This window comes from Polyodon spathula, chromosome 16 (assembly GCF_017654505.1).
Source record: "Polyodon spathula isolate WHYD16114869_AA chromosome 16, ASM1765450v1, whole genome shotgun sequence".
Taxonomy (NCBI): Eukaryota; Metazoa; Chordata; class Actinopteri; order Acipenseriformes; family Polyodontidae; genus Polyodon; species Polyodon spathula.
The window spans coordinates 19,293,816-19,305,955 of record NC_054549.1 but is presented as its reverse complement, the minus strand read 5'-3'; the positions used below and the strand labels follow the sequence as shown (position 1 = coordinate 19,305,955).

The 12,140-nt window shown below is 41.3% G+C and overlaps 1 protein-coding gene across 1 annotated transcript in view; it reads right to left on the bottom strand.

Annotated features, from left to right (window-relative positions):
- The window catches only part of LOC121328959 (von Willebrand factor A domain-containing protein 5B1-like), a 95,267-nt gene that overhangs the window by 7,367 nt on the left and 75,760 nt on the right, over positions 1 to 12,140 (bottom strand). Inside the window, exon 9 of the mRNA XM_041274115.1 lies at positions 5,192 to 5,368. Within this exon, the coding sequence (XP_041130049.1) occupies positions 5,192 to 5,368 (177 nt within the window). The remainder of the gene's footprint in view (positions 1 to 5,191; positions 5,369 to 12,140) is intronic.

Here is a 12,140-nt window from a genome sequence, read left to right as displayed (position 1 = left end):
GGTGTCTCAAGTAAGTTTAGCTTCTCAATTTCAGATACTGTCCAGTAAATGCAGATGCTGGTGTCTCAGGTAAGTGTAGCTTCTCAGTTTCAGATACTGGTCAGTAAATGCAGATGCTGGTGGCACTGATGGCGTAGCTGTGTCCAGAGCACTCCCAGCCTCTATGGGAATTGTTTGGGATGCCCTTTCTCTGGTAAAGTGATTGGCTCTGAGGCAGGTCCTCCACTACTGGATTTGGCAGATTTTCGAATCTGAGAAGTTTTTCTTTAACTCAAATATCAAAACATAATATCTGTTTTTATTATCATCTCTAGCCTGTGAAACAGTTGAAACAGCATTTACAATAGGGTGAAACATCTTGACAACTATAGCACACAATTTCACAGCCGTTACATATTAAAAAGCATTAGAATTATATGAGGTCATACTTCGTTGACTGTGTAGTATAATTAGATGTTTCTCATCGATGTAGTGCTGAGACGGGACAGGTTTGTCTTCTTCTGGAAGCATTTGAATGTATTTAAAAATACAAAATCTCATATAATGATCATTATTATTAATATGTAGACTATAGTGACGCAGTAACCATGTGGTAATACCTTTCACATTGTTTAGTGTCAAATCTTATTTCTATTCTTTTTCTTTTAGTCAGCTAGTATTGTAATCTCCTCTCCAGTAAAGCTGCCCTTTCTGTGCTTTTGAATCTTTGAGACACTGTCTCACCTTGTATGCAACCTGCCTCAGTTGGGTTTAGTCTGAGTGTCATTTCCTGTTTAGATTAATTGAAATGTAATCATTTCCCCAGCCTTGCGATATTAGCAGTTTACATTCAACTCTTTTGAATGTCATAGAGTCACAATGCAAGCACAGTTGCATTGAAGTTGCATAAATTTGCAAAATCTTTGAATATTTGGCCCAAGGCTCCTGTCCATTGTTAAAATACCTCCACCCATATCAAATCTCTTTTTCCTTTAACAATATTTGTTCTGGATTGATCATATTTAATTGCTACATTGTTGGCTAGATCTTTTAGCTATGAAAAATTATTAGGTAATAAAGAGATTGTCATGGTTTCTCATGAATGTATTTGCAAATAGCATCACCACTCTTTAACGTGCATAGAGCTATCAAAAAATTCCACTAAATATTACCCAGGGGTGTGCAGTTTTTGAAAAAAACTTAGATAAATGCTAGAAAAATCTACTTGTCCTTCTTAAAATTCTATTTGCCCCCTCCACGTCGCACAAAACACACATAAGACAGTAGAATATAACGTGTAGGCTTTTGGTTTAATTTAACTGTGAACACAATCAATCCATTAGTGATTGAGAGGGGCAGATCTAGTCTTGTAGCTTGACGGGTTCACTAAATTCTTCAAGATACACAAAAGGTGACTCCACCTCACCTCAACAAATGTGTAACATACTTCAAGGAAATGTTCTTTTCAGTGCAGTTTGGAACACATTTGCTAGTAAAAAAAAATTTTTCCACTCTTTCTCTATAAGCTGAATGCAACTCGTGGTGTACAGGTGTTTTAGTCTGTTGCATCATCATTGCCAGCTATTACTGCTGCTTTGTGGAATTCAGATTTTTCTTGACATTCTTTCAGTTTTGTAACTGCTGAACCCTAGATTTTTAAAGGACTTGTGTATAACCTGGCAACTTTCTCTGCATTCTGTAATGTTTTTCTACCAAAATGCATGCAATATTTTCAGTAGGCTCCATCAAATTCTACAAAGAAAAAATATGTTTTTTTCTTTTATTTATTTCTATTATATACGTATTTTATTTTTTTAAATATAGCATTTAAATCTAAAATGAAATACGTAAATATGGTAAACAGCAAACTACGTTAGCAACACTAAAATCAAAAGAAAAAAAAAAATCTTTTGCCAGGAGAAGTTTGTCCTGAAATGCTTCTAAACAGTAAACTTCACTTTTAAAAAAAAAAAAAATCATCCTAACAAGTACTGTACACGCTTGATCACAAAGTTGACTCAGAAATAATTTTATAAATTACACAACACGGTTTTTTCTAATCCGGTAAGTTTAGACTCTGGTGGGGTTTTTTTTTTTTGTTTTTTTTACTAGAATTTTACTAGATTGCTGAATTTAAAAATGTCTGATTCATGCATTAAGAAAGCAGCACTACTTATTTGCTAATTTACAAAAAAACGTAAATACTGTAATCAGGGTTCGACATTAATCATCGCCCGATGGCCCAGGGCCGGTAGAGAGCGCAGTTTGGCCGGTAGTTATGAAGTACTACAGGTCCGACTGGGCCGGTTATATATACAGCTCTAGAAAAAATTAAGAGACCACTGCAAATTTTTCTTAAATCGGCATCTCTGCATGTATGGCAGCCATTCCATTCCAGTGTCTGTTGAATTCCAACACAGGCACACCTCATTCTACTGATTGAGGTACTGATTAGGGGATTACCTGAACCAAATCTTATTTAATGAGGAAAAGTATAAAAACCACTCCTGTGGTCATCACTATCCTCTTGCAATAGGACCAGCTGGATGGAAAAACAGTGCTAGTAGTACCTCAAAAGTAATTGGAATCAAAAAATAACTATTGACCATGCCCAAAGAGTTGAAAAGGAAAGTTTTGAGTGAGGAAAAGAAGGGTTCAATTCAGGCTTTACTGGCAGAGGGATACAGTGAGCATCGGGTTGCTTCCATCCTTAAAATTTCAAAGACGGTGGTTCATAAGAACAAGGTCAAGCAGCACACATTGGGGACAACAAAGCTACAGACCAGCAGAGGGCGAAAACAACTCTCCACTGACCGGGAACTCATTCGAACGTCACTCAGCAACCGTAGGATGACATCAAGTGACCTACAAAAAGAATGGCAAATGGCAGCTGGGGTGAAGTGCACGGCGAGGACGGTTCGAAACAGGCTCCTAGGGGCAGGGCTGAAGTCGTGCAAAACTAGAAAAAAGCCCTTCATCAATGAGAAGCAAAGAAGAGCCAGGCTGAGGTTTGCAAAAGACCATAAGGATTGAACCGTAGAGGACTGGAGTAAGGTCATCTTCTCTGATGAGTCCAATTTTCAGCTTTGCCCAACACCTGGTCGTCTAATGGTTAGACGGAGACCTGGACAGGCCTACAAGCCACAGTGTCTCGCACCCACTGTGAAATGTGGTGGAGGATCGATGATGATCTGGGGGTGCTTCAGCAAGGCTGGAATCGGGCAGATTTGTCTTTGTGAAGGATGCATGAATCAAGCCAAGTACAAGGTTGTCCTGGAAGAAAACTTGCTTCCTTCTGCTCTGACAATGTTTCCCAACTCTGAGGATTGTTTTTTCCAGCAGGACAATGCTCCACGCCACACAGCCAGGTAAATCAAGGTGTGGATGGAGGACCACCAGATCAAGACCCTGTCATGGCCAGCCAAATCTCCAGACCTGAACCCCATTTAAAAACCTCTGGAATGTGATCAAGAGGAAGATGGATGGTCACAAGCCATCAAACAAAGCCGTGCTGCTTGAATTTTTGCGCCAGGAGTGGCATAAAGTCACCCAACATCAATGTGAAAGACTGGTGGAGAGCATGCCAAGACGCATGAAAGCTGTGACTGAAAATCAGGGTTATTCCACCAAATATTGATTTCTGAACTTTTCCTAAGTTAAAACATTAGTATTGTGTTGTTTAAAAATGAATATGAACTTATTTTCTTTGCATTATTCGAGGTCTGACAACACTGCATCTTTTTTGTTATTTTGACCAGCTGTCATTTTCTGCAAATAAATGCTCTAAATGACAATATTTTTATTTGGAATTTGGGAGAAATGTTGTCAGTAGTTTATAGAATAAAACAAAAATGTTCATTTTACCCAAACACATACCTATAAATAGTAAAACCAGAGAAACTGATAATTTTGCAGTGGTCTCTTCATTTTTGCCAGAGCTGTATACACATATGGCTTCCGTTTCATGAATCCAGGAAAACGGGCCAGTGTGTCAAAAAGCTGAAAATCAATTTACAAACCATTTTTAAATAACATAACTACGAACTAATCCTAACTTTCCCGCTGTGCGTCGTATTTGTTGTACAGTCAGACTCTGAGACTGCGTACCGAAGTGTTGTGTTGGTATTCGTTCCCGTGGCACATCTTTTATAAATCGAGGCTCTCTTGGCATCCATTTCTAGGTTTATTTGTAACCAATAGAAGATTGGCTTTTCCTACAGCTAGCCAATCAGACGTGATAGGGGTGGGATGTAAAAACTTTTTAAAATGTTTGTGTGTAGGTGCTAGACTTCCACAATTCAGTTTTCAGGAACTTGCGTGGCTCTCTAGAAATATGCCTGAGTGTCTTTCCAACAACAGAACGAACACAGGAAAAATAAATACATAAAAACTACTTGTCTGATGGGCATAACACAAATTCTTTCAAGTTTATAAAGAAGTTGACAAAGTTAACCCTAACCAATACTGTAAACTCAGGACACAGTACAGGAAGAGTTAACTCATCACAGACCAGGACACAGTACAGCAGGGAGAGTTAACTCAACACAGACCAGGATACAGCACAGCAGGGAGAGTTAACTCAACACAGACCAGGACACAGTGCAGGGAGAGCTAACTCATCACAGACCAGGACACAGCACAGCAGGGAGAGTTAACTCAACACAGACCAGGATACAGCACAGCAGGGAGAGTTAACTCAACACAGACCAGGACACAGTGCAGGGAGAGCTAACTCAGCACAGACCAGGATACAGCACAGGGAGAGTTAACTCAACACAGACCAGGATACAGCACAGGGAGCGTTAACTCAACACAGACCAGGACACAGTGCAGCAGGGAGAGTTAACACAGACCAGGACACAGTGCAGGGAAAGGTAGGAAAGGTGGTAGGAGACACTTTACACAGAGAGTGGTAAGGATATTGAATGGTTTACCAAGCCATGTCGTTGATCATTGGGATCCTTTAAGACCCAAAAAAGTTAAGCTTCTAGTAACAGGACGAGCATTGATGGTCCGAATGCCTCCTCTTGTTGGTACATTTTCTTATGTTCTTACTTTAAAGAATCGCTGGTGGCTGATTAATCTCAAAATGTGTCAGTGATTCAGCATCAAGCATTCAGCATGACGGCTGCGTGACATACAGAACAACGACTCCTGTAGAGTAAAACAAATGCTGCAAACCCTTAGAAGTGATTGCAGCCTCAAACATTACCTTAACACGGCTGATGTTCACTCCACTCATGCTTCCACTTCTGTCAATGAGAAAGATAAACTCTCCCGGCACCTTCTTGAGATCTGGAGGAAGATCCTTTAAATCAGGACAGAAGTTTAACATGACGACTGGGTTGTGGATGATGTCCTTGTGTAGACGTTTCCTGATGATTTCTGTCTGTAAATGACAAATAATGAGAGCTTATTAAAACCTGAAAAAAACACAAGGTAGTCATTCAATTGATCAAAACTACAGTGAATCGGAATACTGCTATACCTTTACATTAGACTGTGACTTGACATTTAAAGACAGAGATACACTTACCTAAGGTTACACAGACCCTGATTAGCACTATCTTGGACTAGCTAATATATATATTAGAAATTATATTATATATTAGAAAAGATGTACTGGAATGTTTGTTTTAGTTATGTGTGCCTATACAGCTGAGATTAATGCTATTCCAGATCTGTGAAACCAGTCGTAAGGGACATATGAGACTCACACACACAGTGAGAGGGTCCCTTTAAGAAATTTAAAGCAGGAATTCTGAAAGTTGGGGTTGCAGAAAGGTTCAAGGGGCTCGTGAAACAGCCCTTGGTCTTTTTTTTATTTGATCAGTTTCAGTGAATATTATCTGTCTAATGATGCAATGAAAATATCTTCCGAGAGAGACAGATTTGTGTTGACAAGGCCACTTATCACCCGCAACTTGAAACATGTCATTTCCGGAAACCATTCTCTCAAATGATTGTCGATCAACCTGGCATTGGTAATTATTAGGGCTAAGTGTTCAACTAATTAACTTTTGATCTCCATGGCTTTTAATTTGCAAGCCTCATAATTGACTTATGTCCCTGGTGGCCTATTTCGAGTCTCAAGAGTAAGGTAACTAGCTACCAAGTAACACATGCTTTCCTTACGAGTTGCTAGACTAAACTGTTTTTGTTTTGCGATGAGAAATGTCACAATCTATTTTGAATGAATACATATCACAGGTTTATCATGCCTACATTTAATGATACGCACATGCATGTTTTCAGTTGTATTTTAAGGCTTTTGTGAAGAGTCATTGTTTTGCTTCCTGGTTCTGATTAACAGAATTCTGATTGATTATTGTTGATTGTTTGATATCAGTTATGTAATTGGTTGCTGTGGTAGCGCAGCGGGATGATCAGGGCTGGCTAGTGGCAGGAGCAGCAGTTCCGTGCTTCTCACACACTCTTAGTAGCAAGAGAATAAAGAAACAAAAGGGTTAAACAAATCAATCAAAACTAAATACAAAATTAAGAGGCATCCAAGCCCAGACTACCTGCTGCTCCCAGCCCTTCCCTAAACTACCTGAGCTCTAGAACAAAGGCTGGCTTCTGTTATACCTGCTGCTCCCAGCCCTTCCCTAAACTACCTGAGCGCTAGAACAAAGGCTGGCTTCTGTTATACCTGCTGCTCCCAGCCCTTCCCTAAACTATCTGAGCTCTAGAACAAAGGCTGGCTTCTGTGTTACATATGCGGACTGGGTCTAATTGACCATCAAGTACACATGTTAACCCCATCCCTGAAGAACTTCAAAATATGTACAACTTTATGTACAAAGATTACTTGTGCTGGGCCCCTGCCCTGCCACAGTTGCCAATTGCATGTCTAACTCAAACTTAACGTCATCAGAGTTGCTTGTTACATAGCAATACTTGAAGATAATATCCTTAAGGAATAGAAAGATAAGCACTGAATTGCCAACAGAACGGGCAGAAGGCACAGGTGTCGTTGTCCATCCATTAACAATCCAAAGCACCTTTTACCATTGTTCCATAGTCCAATTTCTGTGTTCTTGTGCATATTGTAGCCTTTTAGTATTGTTCCCCTTTCTTAACAGAGGTATTCTTACTGCAATACATCCTTTAAGTCCTGATTTCAAGAGTGACCTTCGTATGTTGATTTGATGGACAACGACACATGTGCCTTCTGTCAGTTCTGTTGTCAATTCAACGCTTGTCTTCTTTCTATTCTTTAAGGATATTATCTTCAAGTATTGTTCATCCTTGTTCCAGTCCTGGGTTTGTCAATTACAGATCATGTTTCTCTGTACTTGTTGATTATGCTTCGGATACCACACCTTAAAAATCAAGTGGTATGAGCTATTTCACTCAGTGTTTTTCCTTCTTTATGCAATCAAGGTTGTTATAATAGTAGAAAACACTAGTGGATGCTTTGAGTAAATTGTTGATGCTCATAATGCATCAGAGTAGAAAAATGCAATGTCTAAGACTTTTGAACAGTAGTGTATGTCCCATGTTTCACAATAGTTTGCCCTGGACACTGATGGCACAGACAAGATAGAGACAAATGCCGGTTAAATGTCAGATTTATATTACATTTTGTAGTTTTGTACCCACTGTATTCATCTTTATACCACTTACTGAGCCTGAAACGAACTTCCGAGTATTATTAACCTGCCATCTGTTTTCTGAACTTTTAACTATCTCCACATGTCATTTTAAAATGTGTTTTTGATAAATCCGGTCTTGTAGATATGCCAAATTCCTTTGTAAAGATTAAATAGATAGATAGATAGATAGACATTTATTTATAAAACAGTCAAAGACAAACTGTGAACATTTACATTACATTATTTTCGTGGATTTTATTTCATAAAATAGTCATTTAAATATTTATACAGAGTTCTCTGGATCATCCTGTACCTCACAGAGCGCTCCATTCACACACCATAACATTTCAAAACTGAGCAAGTCATGCATCATCTTATAAAACTTGAATTCAAAAGTTATGCGAGTAACCACCAATATCCTACACAATTTTACCAGGTCCTGATGAACATTTTTGATTTGACTTTTTCTACTTTATAGGATGGCTAATTTTGCCTGCCCTAAAATGAAGTTTGTCAGTTGAATCAAATGCTTTCGGTTTCTTGTAAATTTGACACCAAAAATAAAAACAGTCTTTGTAAAAGTTAAGTTCAAATTTGAAAAAATTGTGTTTAAAAAGTTGAACAAAGGGTCTAGTCTTTTCCAGTCCATGTAGCAGTGGAAGACAGTATATCTCTCCTTGCAGAAGGGGCAATGATCAGTCACCTCGGGATTTATAATGCTTACGAATGCATTAACAGCCAAGATTGTATGCAGGAGTCGCCATTGCAAATCCCCTGATATTTTATTAAAAGGGGGTTTACATAAAGTCCTTCAGGCTGGCTTATCCTCCTCTCCTGCTCCCAGCCTTTCCCTCCAATGGGTATCTGGAAGTACTTCAAGTGGTTTCTTCTATTTAACTTTTACACAAATTTCATAGACTTTTTCCCCTCTAATAAATTAAACTGAAGTTTACAAATCCTTCACTTTTAAAATCTTGCCATTCTCTTCACCAAAATGACTTATCGCAGGGGAGATTAGCAAAGAAGGAAATGGAGTTTGCTGAGGCATTTGACATTCATCAAAAACACTCCCCAGTGCCTCTCGCCACTCCAGAGACAGAGCTTCACGCAGCTGTGCCAGATACAGACCTGCCACACGCACAGACCGCATGGCCAGAGCACCGGCCACACATTCAAGGCTTTTCCAGACACACTGCTCTGTGTCTATCAGATCACAAATCTTTACTGTTTTAGCCCGTATGAAAGAATCGTTAAAAGATTCTGAACTATTAAAAGAAGTATTAAGGTGTGGATTAAACACTAAAGGCTGCTCCAGAACCCAAAAAGGATCCAGTGGGCCGGCTCCCTCTAGTGGCGGAGGCGGCCCGGCTCCCTCTAGTGGCGGAGGCGGCGACGGCAGTGGACCCTCAGCAACCCTAGAAAACAAAAAGGAGACACCAGCAGTCCCAAGCGATGCAGAGCTGCAGGCAACCCCAGGCGATGCGAAGCAGCAGGCAACCCCAGGCGATCCAAATGTGTCATCCCTGAGCGGAGCGGGCGTGGCATCCCTGGGCGGTGCAAGGCAGGCATCCTTGGGCCATAGCTCCTCCCCTCTGGGCTCAGAGCGGTGGCTCCTCCCTCTCTGGCTCTGGGAGCGACGGCAGCTCCTGACCCCTCTCTGGCTCTGGGAGCGACGGCAGCTCCTGACCCCTCTCTGGCTCTGGGAGCGACGGCAGCTCCTGACCCCTCTCTGGCTCTGGGAGCGACGGCAGCTCCTGACCCCTCTCTGGCTCTCGGAGCGACGGCAGCTCCTCCTCCCTCTCTGGCTCTCGGAGCGACGGCAGCTCCTCCCTCTCTGGCTCTCGGGAAGGCGGCTCACCCCTCTCTGGCTCTCGGGAAGGTGGATCACCCCTCTCTGGCTCTCGGGAAGGCGGCTCACCCCTCTTTATTGGAGTGACCGGGGCATCTCCCATGTCTACCGCCAGGTATTTAACCACCATGAGGACAGCCTCTGGGAAGGACGCTGGGTGGTGTTGTTCCTCCCACTGTTCCCACCTCTCCCCATCTCGACTCCACAGCGTGTTGATAACTAAAGGGAGATCGTGGACGAGGTCTGCCTCAGGGTGCATCAACCAGTCCCAGATCTCCTGGGACGGTAGTGAAGGTGGTGGTGCTGGAGGTAGTGGGGTGGCCCCTGATGCCCAGGGTGAACACTGCACCTCTTCCTGGGCCTGGTTGTAGGGGCATCCTGCCCAGTTGTGGCCGTCCTCTTCACACCGACCACACCTGTTTGCCGGTGGCACGTCTGGACAGGATCGCCAATGAAGGTCCTCCTTCCCGCACCAGGAACACCAGGGGAAGAGGCTGGCCGGGTCCTCCAGCAGTGGCTGCAGCAGCTTACATTTCTTCAGCTGCTGCTTTTCCTGCCTTTACCGCTGTCTGCTCTTCTTTCCCATAATCCCCCCAAAAAATAAAATAAAAATAGTTCTCCCAAAAATAAAAAAAAAAAATAATAATAAAATACTGCTCTGAGCCTCTAGTTGGCGCTATCCCACTGCTGACACCAAATGTGGCAGGCTGGTGAGTGGATAGAGGCCCAGAGACAGTCGGCAGTTCAAAAAAAATGACAATTTTATTATAAATAACACAAAATAAAAGTGCACAAGGGCAAAATAAAGGGATTTAAACACAAAACAGTACAATAAACAAACTTACAAAAATAAAGGTTTCCAGGCTGGGCAATGCCTTCACTGGATTCACAAATCTCAAAAATACACACAAACCAAAAACTACCAACCTGCTTCCTCAACTCCCTCCTTCTAAATGAGAAGCAGAGGCCTCCTTTTATGTCAGGTGGCTGGGCGCTGATTAATCATTAATTAACCTAATCAAATAATCAACCCCAGCCACCTGAACATAATAAACCCAGGCAGGTAGGGGAAATTAACCCCATCCCTGCCAATTTAAAAAGGGCAGAGCTTTGCTCTGCCACACTCCAGTTAACACGCACTGATGAGAATTTTTCAAATACTTTTTGCTTCTCAGTTAAGGCCTTTACATCTTCTTGATTGCAAACAAACACAACTATATTATCCGCATAGGCTGAGAACTTTATTGACTGGGCATTGCAACCTGGAATAGACAAACCTGTTAAAACATTTCTTAGTTTACATAGTAGTGGTTCAATTGATAAAGCATATAACATTCCAGGCAAAGGGCAACCCTACCTGATTCCTCTCCATACAGCAAAAGGTGCACTCAAGCCCCCATTTATTTTCAATAAACTGAACACGTTACAATAGAGCGCTTTTATTTTACTAATAAAAACAGAACCAAGACCAAATGTGTCGAGGACTTCCCATAAATAACGGTGGTCTACTCGATCAAAGGCCTTTTCCTGATCTAAAGAAACAAGACCAGTACTAAACCAAACAATTTAGAGGCCACTACAATATCCCTAACTAAAAAAAAATGTTATAAAAAATTGATCTATTTGGGATGCAGTAAGTTTGATCAGGGTGTACAACATTATCAATCACTGCGCTCAGTCTTTTGGACAAAGCTCTGGAAAGGACCTTATATTCAGAGCACAACAATGACACAGGTCTCCAATTTGTAACATTTTTGAGATCACCTTTCTTAGGGAGAAGCGTAATGACAGCTCTTCTGCAGCTCAGAGGTAACTCCCCTTTCTCAAAGCTCTCCTCAAACACTGTGAAAAGGTCATGTTGAAACAGGTCCCAGAAACTTTTAAAAAACTCTATTGGTAACCCATCGATTCCGGGAGCTTTACCTTGTTTTAACCCCTTTAGGGCCTCAGCAAGCTCTTCCATCGATAGAGCTTTTCCCAGCTCCTTTTTTGCCTCTTCAGGCAAACATGTCAAATCCTGCAGGAAACTCTGCACCTCTTCAGGCTCAACCTCAACCTCTGCTGGAACAGACCAGAGTAGAACTCCACAGCATCCCTTCGGATCTCCTCCGGCTCCCTCAGATCTACACCATCTGGTCTTGTCAAACAGTGAATGGTCTTTCTCTGGCCATTTTTTTTCTCCAACCCAAAAAAGACCTGTGTGGGTGCATCTATTTTGGTCAATCCTTGCATTCTGGACCTCACCAGAGCTCCCTGTACTTTTGCATCCAAAAGATCTGCTATTAACTGTTTCTTAAGCCTTAATTTTTCAATTAAACTATCGTTTGGATTGGAGTCCAGAGTTTCTTGAAGCTCTAAGACCTCCCGCTCCAGTCCTTGCAGAGACTCATTAGCCCTCTTTGTAACATTTTCAGTATATTGTTGACAAAAAGTTTTTATTTGGGCCTTTCCTACATCCCACCATTGTCTAAGGTTGGAAAATAATTTTTTACCAGCTCTCCATTTTTTCCAAAAAAACCAAAAACATTTCCTGAAATTTTAATCATTCAACAAACTTATATTCTTATCACAGTGTTTATTTTTCCGTACATCAACTAAACCATGCTTTTTAATCAAGACAGCTAGTTCCTTGGCAGATTGAGGGTGTGGCTCAGGGTGATTCCTGTCCTCTTTAAAATTCACAGTACAGTTAAAATCCCCAGCTAAAAACAATC